The following is a 25,243-nucleotide window of genomic DNA, read 5'->3' as shown; positions in this document are numbered from 1 at the left end:
AGATGCTACATCTTTGATTCTAACAGAAGTATGGCAACAAGGAGAATCCTAAGCAAATTATCTAAATCCCATGTAAGATCATGTATATTTCAGGGTGATTTTCAGACTGCCACAAACCATACCTGCTAGCTTTTATCTCCAAAAGAGATAGTTTTGGAACTGGGACCCACTAGTAGACAAGTTAATGGAAATTACACAAAGTTTCTAAGTGCTCACAGATTACACTGAGAAAAATCTGACTTTCTGGAAGGGTGGCAGGTTCCAATATGTAAAGAATTGCTTCATTGTTTATAATTTTATTTCTCCTTTAAAGTTGTCTTTGTAAGAATAATAGTCTCATACAGGGATTACTCAGTAATTGGTATTTATATGAGAAAATAATCAAGTCTACAATCATTTGTTGACCTTAGTTTGTTATATTATGTAATCGTTTAAATTTTGTAATTGATATGGAAAATTACAACCCATTTCCTGGTTGTAAATATTACAGGAATTGAGGCAATAAAATAAGACTCAAGACATACACACCAGAAATGTTCAGAGACTATCTGAATTTTTAAATAAGTGAATGAATCAGTAGTTTACAATATGTGGTCCCTTGACCAGCAACTTCAGCATCACCTGGAAATCTATGAGAAAAAAATTCTCAGGAGATTGTACCTGGCAGAGAGGAATATCTGAACAAAGTCCTGATAACTGGACAGACCGGGCTCTAGGGAGGGAAAGAAGGTCTGTTGGGTAGAGCTAGTTTGGGATGGCTGGAAGAGCATTCACAACAGAGAGGGGAGGAAATGGAGCCTAAGATATCTTTCTGGATATAATAGGGGTTTGGATTTCCTAAGAACAAACAGGCACCCTCCCAATGCCCCAGGGACAGATGGGTCATTAAAAAGGGAACAAATGCTGGGCATGGCTATGGTACACTGAAGAGTGGATCCACCTCCAGGAATTAGTGTTGCAGGCATCCAGCTTGTACTGCAAGGTCTTCCAGTTTCTCCACAGGAGCCCAGTACCAGAGATTTCAGGATCTGTGTAAAACTGCACAGATTTCCCATGGTGGAAACTGATTCATATTTAAAAAAAACAAACAAACATAAAAAACCCTTTGGGGAGCTTTAACCCACACCTCTAGGCCAGATGTAGACTCCCAGGTAGTACCTGGTTAAAGACAGAACTGAGGGCTTGGTGCTACAGGCAATCAGCTATACTTCCACATATCAGACCAACACAAATAGAAGAAGGAAGGATAGAGATTATTATTTGTAATTGTACAGATAAGGTAGCCTTGATAAAGTTTCATTTTATTAAAACATAAAAGCTGATCAGAGTGATCACTTGAGCACCTAGGAGACATGTATGAGGACAGACCCACAGGAGCCAAAATGCAGAGAAATAAGAGAGATCTTGATGGCCCTTCTGAGGATTTCACCTTTCATAGGCATTACCAGAGTTGTCAATTTATGTAACTTTTTTGGTAAGAATGTCAGTGTCCCTACTAAAATACTTACAGAAACACAAAAATATTTCCAAATCACAATGTCTGACATCCAATTAAAAATAAACAGTGACACACAGAAGCAGGAAAATATAACCTAAAATAAGAAGAAAAATCAATCACTTAAAACAAGGCACAGACGAAGCAATTATACCCCAATAAAAAATTTTTTTAAAACAGGCACAAAACACAAAAAGATGGTCATCACTGCTAATTATTGGGCTTCCCTTGTGGCTCAGCTGGTAAAGAATCCATCTGCAATGTGGGAGACCTGGATTTGATCCCTGGGTTGGGAAGATCCACTGGAAAAGGGAAAGGCTACCCACTCCAGTATTCTGACCTAGAGAATTCCATGGACTATACAGTCCATGGGGTAGCAAAGAGTCGGACACGACTGAGCAACTTTCACTTCACTTCACTGCTAATTATTCGGTTCAGTTCAGTTCAGTTCAGTAACTCAGTCGTGTCCGACTCTTTGCAACCCAATGAATCGCAGCACACCAGGCCTCCTGTCCATCACCAACTCCTGGAGTTCACTCAGACTCACGTCCATCGAGTCAGTGATGCCATCCAGCCATCTCATCCTCAGTCGTCCCCTTCTCCTGCCCCCAATCCCTCCCAGCATCAAAGTCTTTTCCAATGAGTCAACTCTTCGCACGAGGTGGCCAAAGTACTGGAGTTTCAGCTTTAGCATCATTCCTTCCAAAGAAATCCCAGGGCTGATCTCCTTGAGAATGGACTGGTTGGATCTCCTTGCAGTCCAAGGGACTCTCAAGTCTTCTCCAACACCACAGAGAAATACAAATAAAAAATACAATGTGGTAACACCTCACACCTGTCACAGTGGCTATCACTAAAATGTCAACAAAAAATAAATGTTATATAGAAGAACAGATTTAAATGCTAATGAGACAGGCTTGCTTACAAGGCTGTTGGCAAATGAACCTATATAATGCAAATGGCTTTCAAAGCCTGACTTTGAATTATTCAAGTATTACACATAACTGTGCTATTGTGTGAGTGCCAAGGGCAACTAAGTACAAACCCCTAGTGTTGTAAAGAGCCCATGTCCAGACTTGAAAAGAAAAATCTGAACCATATGACAGTCCATTGTAGGTGGAATAAAAAGTTTGAGTGATAGCAGAAACATTCTGGGACTTGTTCCACAACTGCTCATCCAAGAAACTGAATGCTATTTCCAGTGCAAAAACCTTGCCTCCAAGGTTTAATTAATTTTGGATAATGCCCCAATCCATTGCCATGAAGAAGTTGAAAATGCCCACTCCAACCTAGATGTTCTTTTCATGCCCCTAAATTCTATGTTATCCAACCACTCAATCAGAGCATAATAAAAGTACAACATAAGGGAGCTTTTTAGCAAAACTCTCAACACCAACAAAGAAACCACCAGGATGGACTACTGGGTGTCTGTTAGTATATGCACTGTAACTGTGTTGGCACAACCTTGGATAATTAATAAGCAGACTACTATCATTAACTGCTGTGGAAATGCTTGGCTAGACTGCCTGAAAATTTTCTGACTTAAAGGTGTTACAGAAAATATAAAGGACAGTGTCAAACACATAATGTATATCACAAAGCATATACATAAAAAAGACTTCAAATGATATGATGGAAGATGTGGAAGAAACTTTGGCAGAGAAGTAAGTAGAAACCACCAACTAAGACCTGGAAGAGAAGGCAAAACAAAGCATCGTCCTCTCCTTTGGTTTTCCTGGGTCAAGCCAAGGTCAAGAGATTTACCCACTTCAGTGCACTCCCCTATCACACATCCTGCAGTTCTATCGAAACTAGAGTCTTAGTTAATGTTAATATTTGTTTAATCTTTTTTCTAGAACTTTCTTCACATGATCTACTGTACAACATAGTGTATTAGAGTGTTTATGTTTTTACTGTATAACAGTACTACATATATGTATTGTTTGTGTATGTTGGAGTGAAAAGAGTAAAAGCAGTACAGTAACAACAGAATATACAAAAATGATGTCATTGAAGTATTTTTAATATAATGAAATATTGGATGTAACTTCTCAGAAACATTTATTAAATAAGGTGTTCTAAAACAAACAAAAAAAATTCCATAGAGGATTACGTATTGATTGGTTGATGAAAATGTGAACAGATGCTCACAGGTACCTAAATCTGTATTGCCACTAGAAGCAATGGTTCAGTATTCACTAATTCAGTGTTTATGGTGAACTTATAGAGGAGAAATATCAATAACCTCAGATATGCAGATGACACCACCCTTATGGCAGAAAGTGAAGAGGAATTAAAAAGCCTCTTGATGAAAGTGAAAGAGGAGAGTGAAAAAGTTGGCTTAAAGCTCAACATTCAGAAAACGAAGATCATGGCATCCGGTCCCATCACTTCATGGGAAATAGATGGGGAAACAGTGAAAACAGTGTCAGAATTTATTTTGGGGGGCTCCAAAATCACTGCAGATGTTGATTGCAGCCATGAAATTATAAGACGCTTACTCCTTGGAAGAAAAGTTATGACCAACCTAGATAGTATATTCAAAAGCAGAGACATTTGTCAACAAAGGTCCGTCTAGTCAAGGCTATGGTTTTTCCAGTGGTCATGTACGGATGTGAGAGTTGGACTGTGAAGAAAACTGAGTGCCAAAGAATTGATGCTTTTGAACTGTGGTGTTGGAGAAGACTCTTGAGAGTCCCATGGACTGCAAGGAGATCCAACCAGTCCATTCTAAAGGAGATCAGCCCTGGAATTTCTTTGGAGGGAATGATGCTGAAGCTGAAACTCCAGTACTGTGGCCACCTCATGTGAAGAGTTGACTCATTGGAAAAGACTCTGATGCTGGAAGGGATTGGGAGCAGGAGGAAAAGGAGACAACAGAGGATGAGATGGCTGGATGGTATCACTGACTCGATGGACATGAGTTTGAGTGAACTCCAGGAGTTGATGATGGACAGGGAGGCCTGGTGTGCTGCGATTCATGTGGTCGCAGAGAGTTGGACACGACTGAGCCACTGAACTGAACTGAACTGAACTATAGACTATAACCACCATGAGTAACAAGAATTGATTGCATATGATGTATGTATATGTATTTCAAGACTCAGGCCTTATGTTCAATGGTAGACATGATATTGACATGTTATATGTCAATGTTTTGTAACAAATAACTTTCAATAAATGTTAGCAGAGCTAACATCCCAATGGTCCAACTCTCCTGACTATGGATATAAAAAAATACATAAAGGGGATGAGGCCTTAGATCTCTCCCCTTTCAGCCCCTCCCCTGCCTACACACAAATGACAAATTGTCATAAGCTTGGCAGGGAGATTGGGAAAAAGACACAAGTGCATTTCTCTTTCCTTTCTCTTCTACATCTCTTTAAATGCTTTTGAGATGGATTTGTAATAAACATAGGAAGAACTGTTGCTGACATTTTCCCCAAATGCATGACAACCACTTAGTTTACCCTATGGATTCTCAGATGTAGTGTAAAGCTGTAGCCAGTGTCAATGTCTAGTATGACCCTTCAGATGACCTGCCACAGAAAGCTTTCACGGAGATGATAATTAGTGTTTCTCTTCTGACACTGAGTAAGATATTTCTCTGGCCAAAAGACTTCCCTGAATAGTTATATTCAAAAGGAAAGGTACTTCACCTGTATGAGTTCACCTAAATAGCCTAAAGTGAGCAAACTTACACAAGGCCTTCTTCCATCTTCTAAACTCTGGTGTGAATCTTTTGATGGTGAGTGAAGGATGAACTGTGGCTGAAGGCCTTCCCACATTCACCACATTCAAAGGGTTTCTCTCCAGTGTGAGTTCTCACATGTTGAGTTAAGGCAAAATTGTCACAAAAGGCCTTCTCGCATTCTTTGCACTCATAGGGCTTTTCTCCAGTGTGGATCCTATTATGCCGAACAAAATTTGCAGGTTGGGTAAAGGCCTTTCCACATTCTCTGCATACATAAGGCTTTTCCCCAGTGTGACTCCTCATGTGTCGAGTAAAGGAAGAGCTATAGTAAAAGGCTTTTGCACATTCTTTACACTCCAAAGGTTTTTTTCCCACTGTGGGTCCTATTGTGTCTGATAAAAACAGAATGGTGTGTAAAGGCCTTTCCACATTCACTGCATTCATAGGGTCTCTCACCAGTGTGAATCCTCATGTGTTGAATTAAGGAAGAGCTGTCACAAAATGCTTTCCCACATTCTTTGCACTCAAAGGGCTTCTCTCCAGTATGTGCCCTCTTATGCCGGATGAAAGTAGATCTATGAGTAAAGGCTTTTCCACACTCACTGCACTCATAGGGTTTCTCTCCAGTGTGAATCCTCATATGTTGAGTGAAGGATGAGTTGAGGCAGAAAGCTTTTCCACATTCTTTGCACAAAAAGGGTTTTTCTCCCGTGTGGGTCATATTATGCTGGATAAAAGTGGACCGGTGAATGAAGGCCTTTCCACATTTGCTGCACTCATAGAGTTTCTTTCCAGTGTGAATCCTCATGTGTTGAGCAAAGGAGGAGCTGTAGTAAAAGGCTTTCCCACATTCCTTGCACAAAAAGGGCTTTTCTCTAGTGTGAGTCATATTATGCTGGATGAAAGAGGAGCGATGGGTGAAAGCTTTATCACATTCTTTGCACTCATAGGGTTTATCTCCACTGTGAATACGCTGGTGCTCTGTGAGGTGAGACCTGCGTTTGAAGGCCTTCCCACACTCGATACACTTGTATGGCTTTTCCCCAGTATGAAACCTCATATGTCGAATGAAGTCTGCCATATAACGAGAGGCTTTCCCACATTCACTGCATTCATAAGGCTTCACTCCAGCATGAATCTGTTGATGCCGAATAAGGGCCCAATTCTTGCTAAAATCTTTTCCACATTCCTTGCACTTATAGAGGTTATTCCTTGCATCAACAACCAGGTCTTTTCCTGGTTCTTGGGAATCACATTCATGCGGAGCATCTTGTATAGTGACTTGCTCCTGTAAAATCCCTAAACAAAGACTATCATCTGTCTCAAAGTCATCATGTTTATGGCTCAACTTCCTCAGGCATATCTCCTTGTGGGGGTCTGCTCCTGGCCTCCAGTTCCCTTCTTGCATTTCTGACAGTTTTTCCTGATACCTTGCTTGCCCCAGCCAGGAATCCCTTGAGGTGCCATGTGTCACTTGTTCCTCAAAAGGGGCTGCCTCAATGAGGGCCAGCTGAGAAGCAGTAAGCTCTGTGGTCTTGGGGTTTGATTTTTCACCTGAAGGAAATCCAATATAACAAAAGTGCCTATTAGTAACGTCAACACAGAACAAAATAAATGACCACTTTAGTGCGAGAATGAAGATGAAAATAAAGCCTCTACCATCTACGGCATTTTTACATCTCTTAAACCCTGGTTTAAAATATCTTTCTTTACTAATCCTTGGGCTCTTGACATCTTTAAAAGGTAACCCAAGGAGAAAAGCTGTAGCAGGGAACAGAAAATCTGTAGTGGAGACTCCACCTCACTCTCCAGAGTGGGGAAGGATGGGCAGAGTAATGATAATGACTGTGTTCCAATATCTCATGCTACTATGACAGCACAGAGAAGGTGAACCTAACTTGGCCCAGATGGCAGACAGAAAGAGGTCAGTGGAGGCTACAAGGACAAGGTGCTACATAAGCTTATCTCCAAAGGTGCATAGGAATTCCCTGACAGAGGAATTAGGAGAAAAACTGTATTAGACAACTGAAAGTTCAAAGGGTCAGGGTCTTAAAAGAATACTGAATGCCAGGCAAAAAGAAAAGAAAGACAGGATGGTGCAGAGGGAGGCAGAGACAGAGGAGAAATAAAATCTTAGGATTCTGGACTGTGCAAAAGTTGTGGGGAGTCAGAAATAAGTAACTGGGTGGATATATTCAGTCTACTATACCTGAGTAAAGACTCGGTGAACAGACTGAAATAGATAACATTTAGATAACTAGAAAACATATCATGTTAATAAAGATTTATTTGAAAAGCGATTAATAATATAAAGTTGCCAATTTCCCTCAAATTCATTATAAATTTAATACAACTTAGGGTAAATCTCAATAGGGTTTTTCATGGTTATGGGCAAGCTGATTGTGGAAAATATATAACAGAACAGAGACCAGGATATCTCTGAAGAAGAATAAAGCAAAAGGACTTGCTCTTTGAGGAATTAGGATGATGATGAAATCATATATAACAAAGTAGTGTGATGCAGCCTAGATATAATATAAGCTGTCAAAGTGTCAAAGGTAAAAACAGAGTTAGGAGCTCTGAAATGTGTATATGGAATTTGCTCAGCACATGAGGATTCACACAATTTTGATATATGACAGAAGTAGCAGAGAGGCCAGTGGGAATAAGAAAAGACTATTTAATAAATGGCTGTAGAAAAATCATTTGCCACAATGAAGAAAAATGAAGTTGTATTTCTACCTTGCACAAAGCAAAAACTTAATTCCAGATTGATTAAGACTTGTCAGAAGCTAAAGATTAAAAACTTTTAATAAATAGTGAAAATGACTATCTTTTAGATCTTGGGGAAAAGGAAGAATTCAAAAACAAGATACAGAAACATTCACTATAAAAGACTAATCAACATGACTAATGTTTTAAAAGGCAATCCAAGAAAAATGGCTATGTTAACATCAGACCTACATTAACACCAGAAAACATAGATGATAGAGCAAAGAAAATGGGACCAAAAGGGACATTATATAATGACAAAAAGATCAAGCCACCAGGAAGATATAATAACCCTAAATCTGTATGTACCAAATATCAGAGCCTCAAAACATACAAACTAAAAACTGAGCTGAAAGGAGAAATACACAAAATTAAAATTACAGCTGGAGACTTCAACACTTCACACCCAAAATGAAAACTGAACCATGCTATGAACTGACATTTCACAGAAGATATGTATTGACTAATCAACATATGAAGAGGTACTCAAATTTCTTAACTATGAGGGAAGGGCAAATTAAGGCCACAACAAGAGACTATTTTATATTCACCTGATTGAAAACACCTTTCAAGTGTTGGCGATCCATGGAATTGTTCATACAGGGGAAGTTAAGTGTAAGTGGGTATAAATAATCATGTTGGAACACAACAGGGCATCATCTAGTAAAGTTCTCCTTTTGCTTAATTTATAATTCCCAAATTCCAGTCCTAGGCATATTCTAAGAGAAATTCCTACACTTGTTTGTGAGAATACACACATGTGAATTTTCATGGCTCCACTGTGCACGGGTACAAAAAATTAGAAACAAGAAAATTTCCATGAAAATGGATGAATACACGGTGTTATATAAACAACTATTGGAGAAAAAAAATGAGTGAACTATAGCTGTGTGCATGCTCAGTTGCTAAGCTGTGTCTTGCCTCTTTGCAACTCCATGGACCGTAGCCTGCCCGGCTCCTCTGTCCATGGGATTTCCCAGCTAAGAATACTGGAGTGGGTTGCCGTTTCCTTCTCCAGGGGATCTTCCTGACCCAGGCAAGGGATCTTCGGAACCCATGTCTCCTGCATTGGCAGGCAGGTTCTTTACTGCTGAGCCATCAGGGAAACTGAACTATGGTTACATGCATCATGAATCTCAGTAACGTACTATTGAATGAAAAGTACAAATCCTATAAGACAACATAAGCAGATACTTTTTATAATGTTCAAATAAAAAAGCAAAATATACACAGGAGTACAATGAAACAATTTTTTTTGAGAATGTCAGTTTTTCATGGCATTATAAAAATGATATGTATGTATCTTAAACTTATTTTTTAGCAATTTTTAATTGTGGTAAAATAAACATAACATAAAATGTACCATTTTGAGATGAAACAATCTTAAAAAGTAATGGATAGAATAATTAGATAAAGTAGATGAATTCCTTAAAAGACTCAAATTACCAAAACTGACACAAGAAAAAACAGACTATCTGAATAGCCCTTTATTTATTCAAAAGACAAATTCTGTGATGGACTGAATGTTTGTGTTCCCCAAAATTCATGTACTGAAGCCCTAACTGCCAATGTATTTGGAGGTAGGGCCTGGCCTTTACAGAAATAATTAAGGTTAAGTGAGGTCGTAAAAGTAGACCTGAGAGGATCACATCCTTATAATAAGAGACACTAAAGACTTCTCCCTCTCTTCCCCACCACCACATACCACACTTAGGAAAGGCTGTGGTCCCTGTTTTCATATAAGAACACTAATCCCATCATGGGTGCTCCATTCTTATGACCTCATCTAAACCCAATCACCACCCAAAGGGCCAGAATCATCACACTGGGGCATTAAGGATTCAACATACAGATTTTGGGAGGACACAGGTGTTCAGTTCATAACAAGGTGACATGAGAAAAAGTACATGGCAAATGTTCTGTAAATTGTAGACCACTCTTATCATTATTATAGTTGTTACATTGGTTAATCAGAATGTCAGCAATAACCTTTGAGAACATTTTTTTTAGTACTGCAGTGCTGAGAAATACCACTACTGGGCCTCAAAGAGTAAAGGGGCAGATACCACCTGCTCACAAGTATGTGAAGCAATGAGGGATCTTACATATAGCTGGTGGGAATGTGACATGGTGCAATCACTCTGAAACTGACTGGTGGTTTCTATTAAAGCTAATCATATAACTACACCATGATCCAGCCAGTCCACTCATATGTATACTCCCAACAGAAATGCATGCTTATAGGCAACAAAAAATATGGTTAAGAATATTAATAGCAGCATTCTCCATAATATCCTGAAAAGTCAAATGGCCATCGACAGGAACACAGGTATGTGTAATCTATTAATTCACTGAGCTATTGCACAGTGAGAAACTAACTCCAAATAAATGCATCCACATGGATAAATTCCAGAGCCATAATGATTATCAAAAGAAGACAGGCAGGGCCATATTGTGCACTGTGGGGTTCCATTTATAAACCTTCAAAACTAATCTATGGGACTTCCTTGGTGGTCCGTAGCTAAGACTCCAAGCTTGCAATACAGGAGGCCTGGGTTCAACACCTGGTCAGGGGACTAGACTCCGTATGCTGCCACTAAGAGTTCACATGCCATAACTAAAAGATTCCACATGCTGCAACTAAGACCTGGTGCAGCCAAATAAATAAATAAATGAATATTAAAAAAAAGAAAAACCCTAAATCTATGGTCACAGAGTCTAAATACTGGTTAATTTTGTAGAAGGGGATATTAACAAGGAGGGAAGCACAAGAAGCCTGAGAGGTGCTGGAAATACTGCATTTCTTGATACTTGCAGTGGATACGCTGGTTTACATATATGTAAAATTTCATAATGATGGACCTTTAAGATTTATACATTCACTATGTATAAATTACACCTCAGTACAAAAATTCAAGGAAATATTGACTAGTAAAGGAGAGGTCTGTGTAGATGTCTCTTCTGAGAATGAGAAAAGTCCTCTAGAAAGCTTGGTTGTTCAGCTGAAATAGAGTCAACAACTTTTGGATGTTGTTGGAGAGCCAAGAGCATTTTTTTTTTTAATATTTCCCACAACTGCAAGAAACTTCAGCATGTTTTTTCTGTTGAGCAGAGAGAAGATGGAGATATAGAAGAGGGAGGAAATAAATGAAGAAGCATGTTCTCTGACGCAGTGGACAGACTCCTGTATGGTTTCCCATAATCCCTTCCTCATGGTGTTCCCACAGTTTTGATACCCTCTGCCTGAATCCTGGGCTTCCCAGGTGGCACTAGTGGTAATGAACCTGCCTACCAATGCAGGAGACATAAGAAACATGGATTCAATTCTGAGTCAGGAAGATCCCATGGAGAAGGAAATGGCAACCTGCTCCAATATTCTTGCCTGGAAAATCCCATGGACAGAGGGGCCTGGTGGGCTATAATCCATGGGATCACAAAGAGCTGGACACAACTGAAGTGACTTAGCATGCACGCATGCTGAATCCTACCAAAATTTACTTCTAAAGAATAGAATATAACAAAGGTGGTAGAATGTAAGATGTAACAGATAAAGTATATGTGTGGAACCTCTCTTGCTGGAATCTCTTACACCATTACTTGATCTGAAGAAGTAAGCTGATGTGTTGTAAACTGCCTACAACTACAGCTTTGCAGGGGACCAAGCTAAGCTGTGCCTAGATTTCTGATCCACAGATGAGATAATAAATGAGTGATATTTTAATATTAAATGAGTGATTTTTACTCACTCATTGCAATCTGGCAATAGATAACTAAGACATCTGAGAAGATAGGTGAAAGTATGACCTAGACTCTGCTAGGGGGATCAGCCATGGCCAAGGATGAGAACTCTTCTGTAGAGGTGAGAAAGAAGCTGCAGGGATAAGTCAGTAAGGGTTAAAAAGCAAGAAAAACAAGGGAACAGCCTTTATTTTCTGAATGAACTGGGTCATATGTTGAGATCTCAATGACTGGGGAGGTGGTGATGTTTGGAATAAGGTAAAAGTGGACAGGGGAGCGGATGTGAGACATAGAGCTGATCATGGGGGGACTATGTTAGCATCATACAGGCAAAAGATGACTGCAGCCTGGGCTAGGGTGATAATGATGGGACTCATGGAACTGGTGGAGGTGACAGATTCAGGAGAAACATATGATGAAATATGATCAAGATTCAGGAATGGCTGCATCACGGGCATGATGAAAATGGAGGTGCTGTTCAAGTTCGTTTTTGGTTTTCTCAGCTTCTTGAACAGCAAGACCATTGACTGAAATGGGGAGATGAGAGGAGTGGGCAAGATCTTGAGATCCTTCTTAGGCATGATGGGTATGAAGTGCCTTTGAACCCTCCAAGTGAAGATGTAGAACTGTAGAAAGGGGTGAAGATTTGAGACAGACTCAGTGGACTGAGGAGGGGCTGGCCAGAGATACTCACTGGCTGGCTGAGCAACCTGAGGGAACCCAAGAGGGGAGCGATCACAAATCTCCATTGATGCTAGCCACACATTTGATGCGGGGCTGACAAAGGCAAACATCCTCTTAAGATTTTACAAGACAGGAGAGCAAGAGAATGACAAGGCTAGGGATTGCTTCTGAATATCTCATTTACAAATGGAAGCATGGATGCCTGCAGGGATGTACAGTACAGATAAATGATTGGGTAGAGGTGGAAAAGAGTGAGATGCAAAGTAGAGTTGGAGGTAGTAATCTGCAGAAAAATAAATGACTCTTTTCTGAATCCAGAAGGTAGTTTGAGATACCATTAATCACTATTCATTATGAGTAATAATACATGAATATTGTTAAGTTACTTACTTTGGGTCAGGCAATGGAAGGTGAATGGAAGTGACTATGTGAGCAAGTGGGTATGACTACTCCCCTTGTCTCCTATTCCTTTTGGCCAGTTGAATGATGTCAGGGCAATCTTAAAGCCACATGCTGACAATAGAATATACCTGGTCCCTAAATAGATATGTGGTACAGAATTTGCCTGCAGACCCACATTATGTGTATATGTGCTCAACTGCTCAATCGTGTCTGACTCTTTGCAACCCTATGAACTATAGTCCGCCAGGCTCTTCTGCCTATGGAATTTTCCAGGCAAGAATACTGGAACAGGTTGTCATTTCCTGCTCCAGGGGATCTTCCCAACCCAGGGATCAAACCAGTGTCTCACGCGTCTTCTGCATTGGCACGCAGATTCTTTACAACTGTGCCACTTGGGAATCCAGACCACGTTATACCGTGGCACAAATGAGAAAAACAAGTCTTGCTGAACCACCAAGATTTTGGAGTTTATTTCTTACAGCAGACAGCATCCACTTAGCCTAACTTGTATGTCAAAGGCACAGGAAGATCATACAACTTCCCCAGGGTCCTGATGCTTCTGAATGGCCAAGTATAGAGTCTGTCCCTTACTCAGGATAGCACATTTCAACCTCAGTAAAGGCAAAGAGTGTGATGGGATTGGGAAGACAGAGGAAACACAGTTAAAAGGACTCCATGATCACCCAAGACCCCCAGAAAGCCACAGAAAGAAACTGCCCATGGAAAGGGGCACTGCCCACTCAATGGGGCTGACTGGCAGACTGCCAGTCACTCCCCGGCAGTCTGCCAGCTGCCATGCCACTCACCTATAGAGGTGTTTCCAGAGAGGCTTCTCTTTACTGTCCACAGTTCTGGCCCATACTCCAGTAGCTGAATCAGCTCTGCCTCAGGAACAGGATGCCCTGTACATGGAGAAATAAATGGGGCATGGGTATATAGGTAAAGACAAAAAGGAAAATCTCACATATACAGGAGTGAACACCTTGAACATACCACTATGCAACCCCAAAGGGGACACCTCCTTCCAGAAGTCTTTCCCTAATTAAATCAGCAAGATTCAACCTTCCCATGCTTCAGAACTACTTAGACACACCTGGTCCTAAACACAGAACAAATTAAACCACATCTCTGGGCATAAAGACAGTACTGGTTGTTTTCAAACCTCACCAGGTGATTCTGGTGCCCAAGGATGGCTGAAAACACTAGACTAAATCAACTGATAGTCAGTTTTCTGAGGAAGGCCATGACCTAAAACTGCTACCCATTCTGAAGAAAAATCCAGTTTGGGAAGATGGGGCTGAATGTGGGGACTTGCTACCCTATTTGTTGCTACACCATCCTGTGGCCACTTCAGGGATGCTGGCCCAATGACCTGGACCAAAGAGAGAAAGCAGACAAACAGAGAATTGGGTTGGGAGGTACCAACCCAGGAGCCAGCACCACCACAGGGCTTCTCATTAGCTGAAGTAATAAACTTTCTTCAGGGTGAAATTTGTATGATGTGGTTTTCTGTCACATGCAGCCGAATATATTTTGCCAAATGTGAAGGTTTAAAGATAGCAGGATTCTGAAGAGAAGTCAATGACTTAGGCAGCAGGACCACAGAAACTCTGATTAGAAAATCCTATACTGCAAGCCAGAGTGCACCCAGATGTCACTTAGCAAATGTTCACTGAGGTCTGCTCTATATCTGGCACCGAGGTCAGTAAGGAGGCAGGGGAAAAGGTGAACCAGATCTTCCTTTGTCTCTGCTGGACCTGAGCTCCCTGCCCACTCAGGGAATTGGCTTGTGTTTGTCCCTCCACTTGGAATACTATTCCCCAGATGCCTCCTTTAAATAACTATTCACAATTGTCACAAAACACTGTAGTTACTTCACTGAAGACTGACCTCATGGGAGAGACTACATGGAAGAACATTTTGGATTTATTATTTTGTATAATTTTATTGTGCAATTTGTATATGATTATATTTGGATGTAATTTGTATAACATAACAAATACCTATACGGCACTTTCTAAGTTCCCAGTTCTACTCTACACACTTTAAAGATATTAGTTCTCTGGGGCTAAGTGAAAGGATTACTACTAAAATAATAAAATAAAAATAATCATGAGGCAGTCAGACCAGAACAGACTGAGGCTGGAGGGAGAAGCAAAGGTAGGTTCCTCAGGTCTTCTTAACCGATCGTGCTCAGAGAGAGGGTGGAACGAAAGAGGCTCTGGGTACCACATGTGAGGTGAGGCCTTACCCAGTGAGACCAGGAGGCCACAAGTCTCCAACATCACCTGCTGGTACAAGATCCTCTGGGCCAGGTCTAGAAGTCTCCATTCCTCCCCAGTGAAGGTTATGGCCACATCTTCAAATGATATCAATGCCTGCAAAGTCAGAGATGGTGGGGTGACTGTATGGCTATTAAATTAGAGCCTACTGCTTGGTTAGTGACAGAAACTCAGAGACCCAAGGCCTGAATCCCTGAGTATCTCCTGAGAACCGAGCTCTGTGCTGGGTTCAAGAGGGAGGTAGATGGTGCTGTAGATGGAATACAAATAGTGTGAGAGAGAAAAGCCACTTATATGGGAATCCACTGGAGAGTGATGCGAAACAAAAGTAATCTTGTGTGGACTGTGAGTCCGTTACTGTAATTCAAGCAAGGATAAGAGCAGTGGCAGCTGAGCCTCACTCGTCTGCCCTCCATGCCTGCACCTCAGGGCTTTGCTGCTCCTGCTAAGTCGCTTCAGTCATGTCCGACTCTGTGTGACCCCATAGACAGCAGCCTACCAGGCTCCCCCGTCCCCGGGATTCTCCAGGCAAGAACACTGGAGTGGGTTGCCATTTCCTTCTCCAGTGCATGAAAGTGAAAAGTGAAAGTGAAGTCGCTCAGTCGTGTCCGACCCTCAGCGACCCCATGGACTGCAGCCTTCTAGGCTCCTCCATCCATGGGATTTTCCAGGCAAAAGTACTGGAGTGGGGTGCCATTTAGATGTTGTGTTAAAGCAACTAAAAGTATCTAAGTCTGCACCTAGACTTCTTGGGATTTAAATTCAACCTTTTGAACCAAAACATGCTAATTTCTTTGAGCCTCAATTTCCACATCAATACAATAGTTCCAACTTCACCAGGTTCTTGCAGAGATTAAAGTGAAAATGTTCATAAAGCAAACAAGTGCAGTGCCCAGCACTTGTCAGTGCTCAATGTGTATTTGTGAATTTCTTTAATCCTCTCACAGCCCATAAAGTAAACACCATCACTGTCTCCATTTCACAATCAGCAAATGGGGGCTCAAAGTCAAGCTGCCCAGAGTAACATGTCTAATGAGAAGGGACAAGATTTGAACCCAGGTCCCTGTGGTCCAGCGATGATAGGGGATTTAGATTTGATCTAGGTATCATGGCAGCTCCAGAAGGTAGAATCTTTCATTCATCAACCACTTACTGAACACTTGGTACAGGTCCTGCATTCTTCTAAGCTTGGGGACAGGAGCTCCCACATCCCTGACAAGGAACTAAATAAATAAGCAAGATAAAGTCATATGGCCTTAGGGGCTCCGAAATGAAGAAAAATAAGATGACTACAGAGATTACAGGAGACTGTAGATGGGTCAATCAGGAAGACCTCTCTGAGTAGATGTGGAACAAGGCTGGAATGAATTAGGGAGCAAGCCAGGAAAAACGGATAAACAAGCAAAGTTCTGAAGGTCATCAAAGCTATGTTGACAGCAAACAAAGTGGCGTGCTGAAGAATAACTTAGGGCCTGTCGATGTGTTTACATCCCTTGAGACACAACATTCCTATGCACTGTCATTAATGAAAATTGTAATGGATTCACTTTTGAAATATAAGTAAATGTGTTGGGGAAATGGATACCATCAGTGGCAAGCCAATGGACTTGTACCCAGATGGTACCTACAAAGAGAAATCCAGCAACAGGCTTGTCTTCTGCTCTGTCCAGGGAACTTCTACTCCTATTAGAGGAGCAGCCAATTCCAGAAACACTGCTCCCACCCTACTTCTGCTCTCCAGGCCATGTCATCTGTCTCCCAGTTCTCAGCTCTGCTGAGGCTGGAGGCAGGGATGTCTGAGGGTCAAACTCCACCTGGGGTGAGCCTGAGATAACTGCAGGACCAGGAGAGTCCTTCTCCGGAAACATCCAGAGTGATGCTCTCTGGGTTGTGCTGAGCACTCAAGGACACACGTCACAAGCATATCCTCTCCAGTTCCTCCGACGGAGAGACAAAAGTTGTTAATACTTCAATTTTAGACCCGAGGGAATAGAGGCCAAGGGCCGTGAATCCATAAGCTTAGAGCCAATTATGGGTGCCTCTCTTTACAACACTTGGCCTGGATTCAGAACCCTGGATTGGAACTGATGAGCACTGTCGTTCCCACACCCCATTTTCACCGAACCTCCAGATCCAAGCGTATTAAGACGGAAAGGTGGAGAGGCCCGGAATTCCCTATATCACAGAGTGGCACTATGCGGACCGCGACCCCAGCGCACTTGGGCACCCTCCACTCACCAGCGCCGGTGCCGCCATGGGGCCCATGGGCAGAGCGGGACGGCGGGAGGCGGTGACAAAAGCAGGTAGAGCCGGCTCAACCGACCCGAGGCCAGCCCTGCACGGAAGTATCTGGGACCTGAGTGTCCGCGGTGTGGAATGCGCATAAGGCCCGGGGAGCCGCCTCTGGGAGCTGTGGGGACAGAGGGCTGGGAGCTCGAATGCTCGGCTGACAACCCGTTCCAAGCGGGGTCACTGTTCACACAAAAGTGTGACGGTGGGTTCTAGTCTCCTCACGGCTCTTTGCTCGGTATAGAAGACCTTTTTCCGTGGAGCGGTCAATGTTCAATGCTCCAGGAGAGGAAGCCCGTAAAGCTAGACAGACCGCTTGTAAACGACATCCTAATACTAGACGAAGAAGCCCCGCCCAAGCTGCCACCACTGCCCGCCTCCGCTTTACGTCATTGGCTCAGCGCCCAAGGCCGTCATTGGAAACACTGCCTTCTGGGTAATGTAGTTTCTGACTTCATCCTGGTGAACCAAGGAGCTCACTTCTGGTTTTCTATGGAAACTGTCTTAAGGTTCCATGGCATCTGATCCTATCACTTCATGGCAAATAGATGGGAAAACAATGGAAACAGTGACAGACTTTATTTTCTTGTGCTCCAAAATCACTGCAGATGGTGACTGCAGCCATGAAATTAAGACACTTGCTCCTTGAAAGAAAAATTAAGACAAACCTAAACAGCGTATATAAAAAGTAGAGATATCATTTTGCCAACAAAGGTCCCTATAGTCAAAGCTATGGTTTTTCCAGTAATCATGTATGGGATGTGAGAGTTGGACCATAAAGAAGGGCAAGCACCAAAGAATTGATGCTTTCGAACTGTGGTGTTGCGGAAGACTCTTGAGAGTCCTTTGGACTGCAAGGAGATCAAATCAACCCTGAATATTCATTGGAAGGACAGATGCTGAAGCTGAAACTTCAGTACTTTGGCCACTGATGGGAAGACCCAACTCATTGGCAAAGACCCTGATGCTAGGAAAGATTGAAGGCAGGAGGAGAAGGGGATGACAGAGGACAAAATGGTGGGATTGCATCACCAACTCAATGGACATGAGTTTGAGCAAACTCTGGGAGATGTTGAAGGACAGGGAAGCCTGGCATGCTGCAATACATGGGGTCACAAAGAGTCAGACATGACTGAGCCACTGAACAAGGTTCCAAAGGAGGGCACAGCCTCACTTCCTCTTGAAGGCAAGGCACACTGATTTCCTTGGCCCTTCAGGCAATGCCCCGCCCTTAAAGGGCTCTAAGTGAAGTGAAGTCGCTCAGTCGCGTCCGACTCTTTGCGACCCCATGGACTATAGCCTACCAGACTCCTCTGTCCATGGGATTTTCCAGGCAAGTATACTGGAGTGGGTTGCCATTTCACATGCCCTATTCCTTGACCTTATGCAATGTATTCCTGCCCAGCATTTCACCTCTCTGAGCCAGGATTTATGATGAAAAGTGAAGATTCCCCTAATCCATGGTTTCCAGTTCATAGACCACATCAGCATTACCTGGAATTTGTTACATGTCATCAGGCCCCACTTCAGAGCTACCGAATCACATACTCTTGAGTGAGGCCCACATACCTGTGCCTAAGCCCTGCAAGAGGTTTTAATCCTCCAACACAATTGAGAACCGGACTCTCCAGTGAATGAGACAAAATTACCTATGTCAGAAGAGATAGCTAAATAGTGCTTAGCACTAGACCTGGGACATAATAATAAATGTGTGCTAAATCACTTCAGTCACGTCTGACTCTCTGAGACCCTATGGACCCATAGCTTGCCAGATTCCTCGGTCCATTGTATTCTCCAGACAAGAATATTGGTGTGGGTTGCCATGCTCTCCTCCAGGGAATCTTCCCCACCCAGGGATTGAACCTGTGTCTCTTACATCTGCCTGCATTGGCAGGAGGGTTCTTTATCATTAGTGGCACCTAGGAAGCCCAAAATGATAAGTACTTGAGAGCTTTTGTTGTCATTTTCAGTCATATTGACTTCACTTGATTTCTTCAGTAGATCAAGCTCTTTTCAACTTGGGTTTTTGGCACATCTTGTTCCTTCATTAGAAATGCCGCTTCCCCACCTTGAACCTGGTGGAACTATTCCATCCAGCTGGAGTCTGCATGATACCAGCTTCTGTTTACTCTGCAGTCCTTCCTGGCTTTATACCTTAATGCTCATTGTCCTACTTTTACCAAAAAGGACACTGAGAAGTGATATTATGAGGAAATAACAGATCAATATTCCTTACACTTACAGATAGAAAAATCTTCAACAAAATATTAGAAAACCATTCCAACATCATTTCAATTTTTTAAAGGATTATGTATAATTGTGGATTTATCCCAGGAATGCAAGAGTGGTTCCATATAAGAAAATCAACTAATAGAACACATTAATAAAATAAAGAGGAAAAAAACATGATAGTCTCAATTGACAAAGAAAATGCATTTGATAAAGTCCAACACACTTTTATAATAACAATAATAGTAAAACATTCAGAAAACTAGAAATAGAGAGCATTTTTCTCAGTGTGATAAACAGTATTCTTGAAAAAGCCACTGTTAAAATTACACTTGATAATGAAAGACTGAAAGCTTTCCCTGCAATATCAGGAACAAAACAAGAATACCTGCTCTAACCACTACCATTCAACACTGTACTAGAAGTTTCAGCCAGAGGCAAAAAAAAGAAGAAAGAAAGAGCATTACATTTGAAAAGGAAAAAGTAAAACTGCCTCTAATCACAGATGACATGATTCTGAGAGGGTAACAGGTAGGAAGGCCAGGGGTCTCCAAACGGAGGAAATAGGCTGCAAGTGTCAGACATTTTTTTAAATCTTTCTCTTAAACAGAAGGAAATAATGATATATTTTTTCCCTTCTCTTTACAAATTTTAAAAGAGGTTTCTCTTAAAATACTGTGTTGCCATAATGACACCTGGGTCCACCTGAACTTAACTTTTCTCAAATTTTGAGTGAACCAATATATTTTTCTTACGGAAATGTTTGTCTTAAGCTATGTTAATGTACTATGCATTTACCCCGGACTCTGTCTTCAAGTCCGTTCAGCCTAAAAGCTGAGATTAAGGCTCAGAACTGACTTGACAAACCAGTATGTTATACTCAGACATTGTTCTCCTAATCTATGTAAATGAAACTATTTGTAGGGTAATCTGCCTTTCTACAAGATTCAAGTCAATCATTTTACGCCTGGGATGACTTACTTGCCTGGTGCCAAGATTATCCCAAAATACATCTTGTGGGTGAGGGGCCTGATGCCATTCTCTGGGTTTTAAGACATTCCTTTCTTTAACAGACTGCTAGTAACTATATAACATCCAGCTAAAGACTAGCAGGCGGGCATTCTTTCTGCCCCCTTCTGATGTCTATGTCAGAAGCTTTCATATCCCCTTTATACTTTAATAAAACTTTATTACACAAAAGCTCTGAGCGATCAAGCCGTCTCTGGCCCCAGAATGAATTCTTTTCCAGAGGCCAAGAATCTCGGCATCATTCATGGTTCAGCAACAACTTTTCAATTCTAAATATAGAAAGTATCATAGAATCTACCAGAAAAACTACACGTATTCAGAAAAGTTTCAGGGAACAATAACAACATGCAAAAATCAGTACATTGATGGTGGGGATATAAAATGGATCTGCTTCTGTGAAAAAAGTGTGGTGGTTCCTCAAAAAGTTAAGTGTGGAATTATCACATGGCATATGATTTCACAGCTGTGTAGATACTTTAGAGAATTGAAAACAAGTATTTCAACAAATACTTGCACATAATGTTAACAGCAACACTATTCTTGATAAACAAAAGGTGGAAACAATTAAAATTTTTATCAATGGATGGATAAACAAATTGTGCTATAAACATACAATGGAATATTATTCAGCTATAAAAAGGAATAATACAAAGAATTCTACAGTGTGGATCAACCTGGAAAACTATGAAAGGTTTATAAAGAAATAGAGAAAATGGTGAAGCCTAGATGAAGCATCCTTAGACATAATCACATAGCACAAAAGGGGAAAGGCTGAATATTGAGACTTCATCCATTTTAAAGACATTTGTTCTGTGAAAGTATTTTGAACTGAGTGGAAATGAAGACACAACATATCAAAATTTGTCAGAGGCAGATAAAACAGTATTTAAATGGTGAAGGTGAAAGTGAAGTCGTTCAGTCGTGTCCGACTCTTTGCGACCCCATGGACTGTAACCAACTAGGCTTCTCCATCCATGGCATTCTCCCGGCAAGAATACTGGAGTGGATTGCCATTTCCTTCTCCAGGGGATCTTCCCAACCCAGGGATCAAACCCTGGTCTCCCGCATTGGAGGCAGACGCTTTAACCTCTGAGCCACCAGGGAAGCAACCATTTAAAGGGTAATGTATAACATTTACACATTAAAAAAAAAAAAAAAAAGGTCTTAAATCATGGATCTTAGTCTTCATATTACGAAATCAGAAAAAGAAGAGAAACAGAGAAACCAGGGAAAGGATATAATAAACATGAAAATGGAAACCAATGAAACATATCAAAAAAGTAGAGAAAATCACTGAACCCAAAACTCTTAAGATAAATAAAAATGATTAAACTCTAGCCAAATTTTATCAAGAAACAGAGAATACACAAATTATGAAGTCAAGAATGATACAATAGATAGCACTACAGATTGTATGTATATTAAATGTTAATGTGGGAATATAGTGAACTTTCCTTTATGGCATTAATTGAAAAACTTTAGTGACAATTAAAAAAAAAACACACACAAACCATGAAAGCTCAGTTAACGAAAAAAATAGTTAACCTATTTTGCCCCATATCTATTATAGAAATTAAATTTCTATCTGGAAACATTCTTACAAAGCAAATTGCAGGCTTAAATGGCTTCACTGTGAATTTTACCAAAACACTTAAGGAAGAAGTAATACCAATACTACACAAACCTTTCCAAAAAGTGGAAGAGTAGGGAATGTTTACTCAATATATTATGTGAACTTAGCATTATTTGATACCACCACCAGACTGAGGCATTACAAGAAAAAATGCATATCAACATCCCTTATGAACATACATGCAGAAATCCCAGTAAGATTTTAGCAAATCGAATCCAGCTATTTATGAGAAGGATTATGCGTCAAGACAAGAGTTTACTTCTGAAATGTAAGGTTTGCTTCTCCACTTCCACGGCACTCATTTCTCAACTCTTTAGTGCCAACTTTTTGATGCACAATAAGAGTGGAGGTCTGTATAAAGAATTCCCCTCACTACCCCCCTCATAAGTCCTTTATCCAATACAGATTCTCTAGTACTGACCAAGTGTGAAATTGTAGCTGAAGGCTTTTCTAAATTCACTTCACTTGTAATGCCTTTGTACAGCAGGAAAAGCTGCAGCACACGTGCTGCTGCTGTAATGTCGCTCTCCTCCCCTCTGGCAGGTCATTCCCCTGTGAGTGACCTGATGCTGGAGAAAGCCTGACATGACCAAGCAGTCCTTCCCAACCTTCCTGCATCTGAACAACTTCCCTGATGTGTTGTTTCTGTAGTTCTTTAGAAGAGAGGCTTTTCCCTCTCCCTTCTGATGGACTTCTTTTTTTTAAGTATTCTTGTTTATTTACTTACTTATTTTTGGCTGTACTGGGTCTTTGTTGCTGAGCGTGGACTTTTTGTATTTGCAGTTTAAGTAGGGCTACTCTCTAGTTGTGGTGCCCAGGCTTCTCATTGTGGTGGCTTCTCTTATTGCAGAGCACAGGCTCTAGGCACATGGGCTTCGGTAATTGCAGCATGCAGACTCTAGGGCACATGCTCAGTAGTTGTAGTGCATGGGCTTAAGTGCTCCGCAGCGTGTGGAATCTTCCCGGACCAGGGATCAAACCCATGTTCCCTGCATTGGCAGGCAGATTCTTATCCAGTGTGCCACCAGGGAAGTCCTCTGATGGACTTCTTGACATTCTGCTGCATCTGTTGCTGGTGAAGGTTTGCACTAAATCAGAACACTCTCCACTTATCAGACCAGTGTGTGGTCTCTGCCCTGGGTGTCTGCCTTTGTATCCAGCCAGGTGCAAAATGTTTTTCAACAGTAGATCATGCCTATATAGGGGTAGGTCTGCTGAGTGGGATTCCTAACATGCGACACTCCTACTGTGCTCAGAAGGGGACTCCTCACTCTCCACTCCATGCCAAAACACTGAAAGCTGAGAAAATGCTGGAGAAATTCTTGTTAACTTTGATGGGAGGAAACGGCCCATCACAAATGTATGCCTGACCCAGGAATGACTGCATGGGGTTGTTGGGAAGATGAAGGCATTGAGGTCAGGGTAAGGAAGGGATGCTGTGCACTAGTCAGCCTCTAGAGGTCATAGAGTCTAGAGTTCAGCTTTAACAGTGCCACATCCTCACCAAAGTAAAGGATCTGAGGATGGAGCATGGAAGTGAATGGAAAGGCAGGGTCCTAACTTACTTCTCTGTAAATGCTTTTTTAGCAGGATCTTGGCGGCTAGTAACACACAAACCCTGTGCAGAACAATGTGTCCAAGCCAAGAAAAATCTGATTAGAGCTGAGTTGCTGGTATTCAAGGACTATTAATAGAAATGTGCATCATTGTTGAGTTGGTAAATCATGTCCTACTCTTTGCACCCCCAGGGACTGCAGCATGCTAGACTCCTCTGTCCTCCACTATCTCCTGGAGTTTGCTCAAATTCATGTCCACTGAGTCAGTGATGCTATCTAACCATCTCATCCTCTGCTGCCCTCTTCTCCTTTTGTCTTCAGTGTTTCCCAGCAAAAGAGGTCTTTTCCACCTCTTCCCATCAGGTGGCTGAATTATTGGAGCTTCTGCTTTAGCATCAATCCTTCTAATGAATATTTAATTTCCTTTACTGGTTTGATCTCCGTGCAGTGCAAGGGACACTCAAGAGCCTTCTCCAACACCACAGTTCAAAAGCATCCATTTTTTTGCGCTCAGCCTTCTTTACGCTCCAGCTCTCACCTCCATACATGACTACTGGAAAAACTATAGCCTTGACTATACAGACCTTTGTTGGAAAAGTGATGTGATATCTCTGCTTTATAATAAGCTGTTTGTCATACATACAACACATTAATCATAGGCTGATTTTGGAGAGCCCTAAGGAGTAAGTAGTGGAGAGAGTGAGACATGGAGACTGCAACCAAGGATCCACAGGCCAGCATAGAAGTAACAAGTGGCCAAGTTTCAAGAATGGGGAAGGAATGATATAGAAGAGGTATGGCCATCAGCGTTAGGACACAAACAATGGTGAACAGGGGACAGAGCGCTGGTGTGATTTGAACCTAGTCCTGATGTTATGCTGTCCCCTAGGTCCCACTTAGCAAGGCTAAACCCCCTCTGAGCACCTCTTCTCATGGTTGTGGTAATGTCTGCTCTGCTCAGGCACACAGAGCTCTTCCCTTGACTGCAGCTGGGGAACTAGAAGATGTGGCGAGTTCTAAGGGAAAGAGATGGCAGGTGAAGTTGCCCCTGTGAACGACTCTACCACGGACTACAAGAAAGAAAATCTAAATGAAACAAAACAAAACAAATCCCTATAAGGAATGTCTTGTGGGAACAATCTAGTGGTCCCAGCCAAGCAGTATCTATGTCAATGCCTATACTTACTGGCACAGTCAGAACCCAGGAAATATCCACTGAAAAGGGGGGCAGAACCCAAATTACATAACTGTTCCAGAACTGGACAACCATCTGAGGAGGGAATGGGATCCACTGGGTTGATCTCAAGACTAATGACTCTTGGCCCCTTATCTGCAGGACTTCAGGATGGCAGTTTTGGGACTGACAGAGGACTGGACTACTCAAAGTAGTACATAGGCTCGCCCCTGAAATACTGGCACTATGCCAGAAAAGTGGGGAAG

General features: G+C 41.7%; 1 protein-coding gene across 1 annotated transcript; it reads right to left on the bottom strand.

The window, feature by feature from the left end:
• Nucleotides 1-4,558: 4,558 nt before the first annotated feature.
• On the bottom strand, nucleotides 4,559-17,692 carry ZNF599 (zinc finger protein 599). Its single transcript, XM_040252953.1, is given in 5 exon segments — nucleotides 4,559-5,561; nucleotides 5,563-6,743; nucleotides 13,592-13,687; nucleotides 15,037-15,163; nucleotides 17,306-17,692. Coding segments are annotated over 5 exon segments (1,776 nt in total). The 5' UTR covers nucleotides 17,333-17,692; the 3' UTR covers nucleotides 4,559-5,216.
• Nucleotides 17,693-25,243: the final 7,551 nt, after the last annotated feature.

Source organism: Oryx dammah, unplaced genomic scaffold, assembly GCF_014754425.2.
Source record: "Oryx dammah isolate SB20612 unplaced genomic scaffold, SCBI_Odam_1.1 HiC_scaffold_13, whole genome shotgun sequence".
Taxonomy (NCBI): domain Eukaryota; kingdom Metazoa; phylum Chordata; class Mammalia; order Artiodactyla; family Bovidae; genus Oryx; species Oryx dammah.
This window is presented reverse-complemented; position numbering and strand designations above follow the sequence as displayed.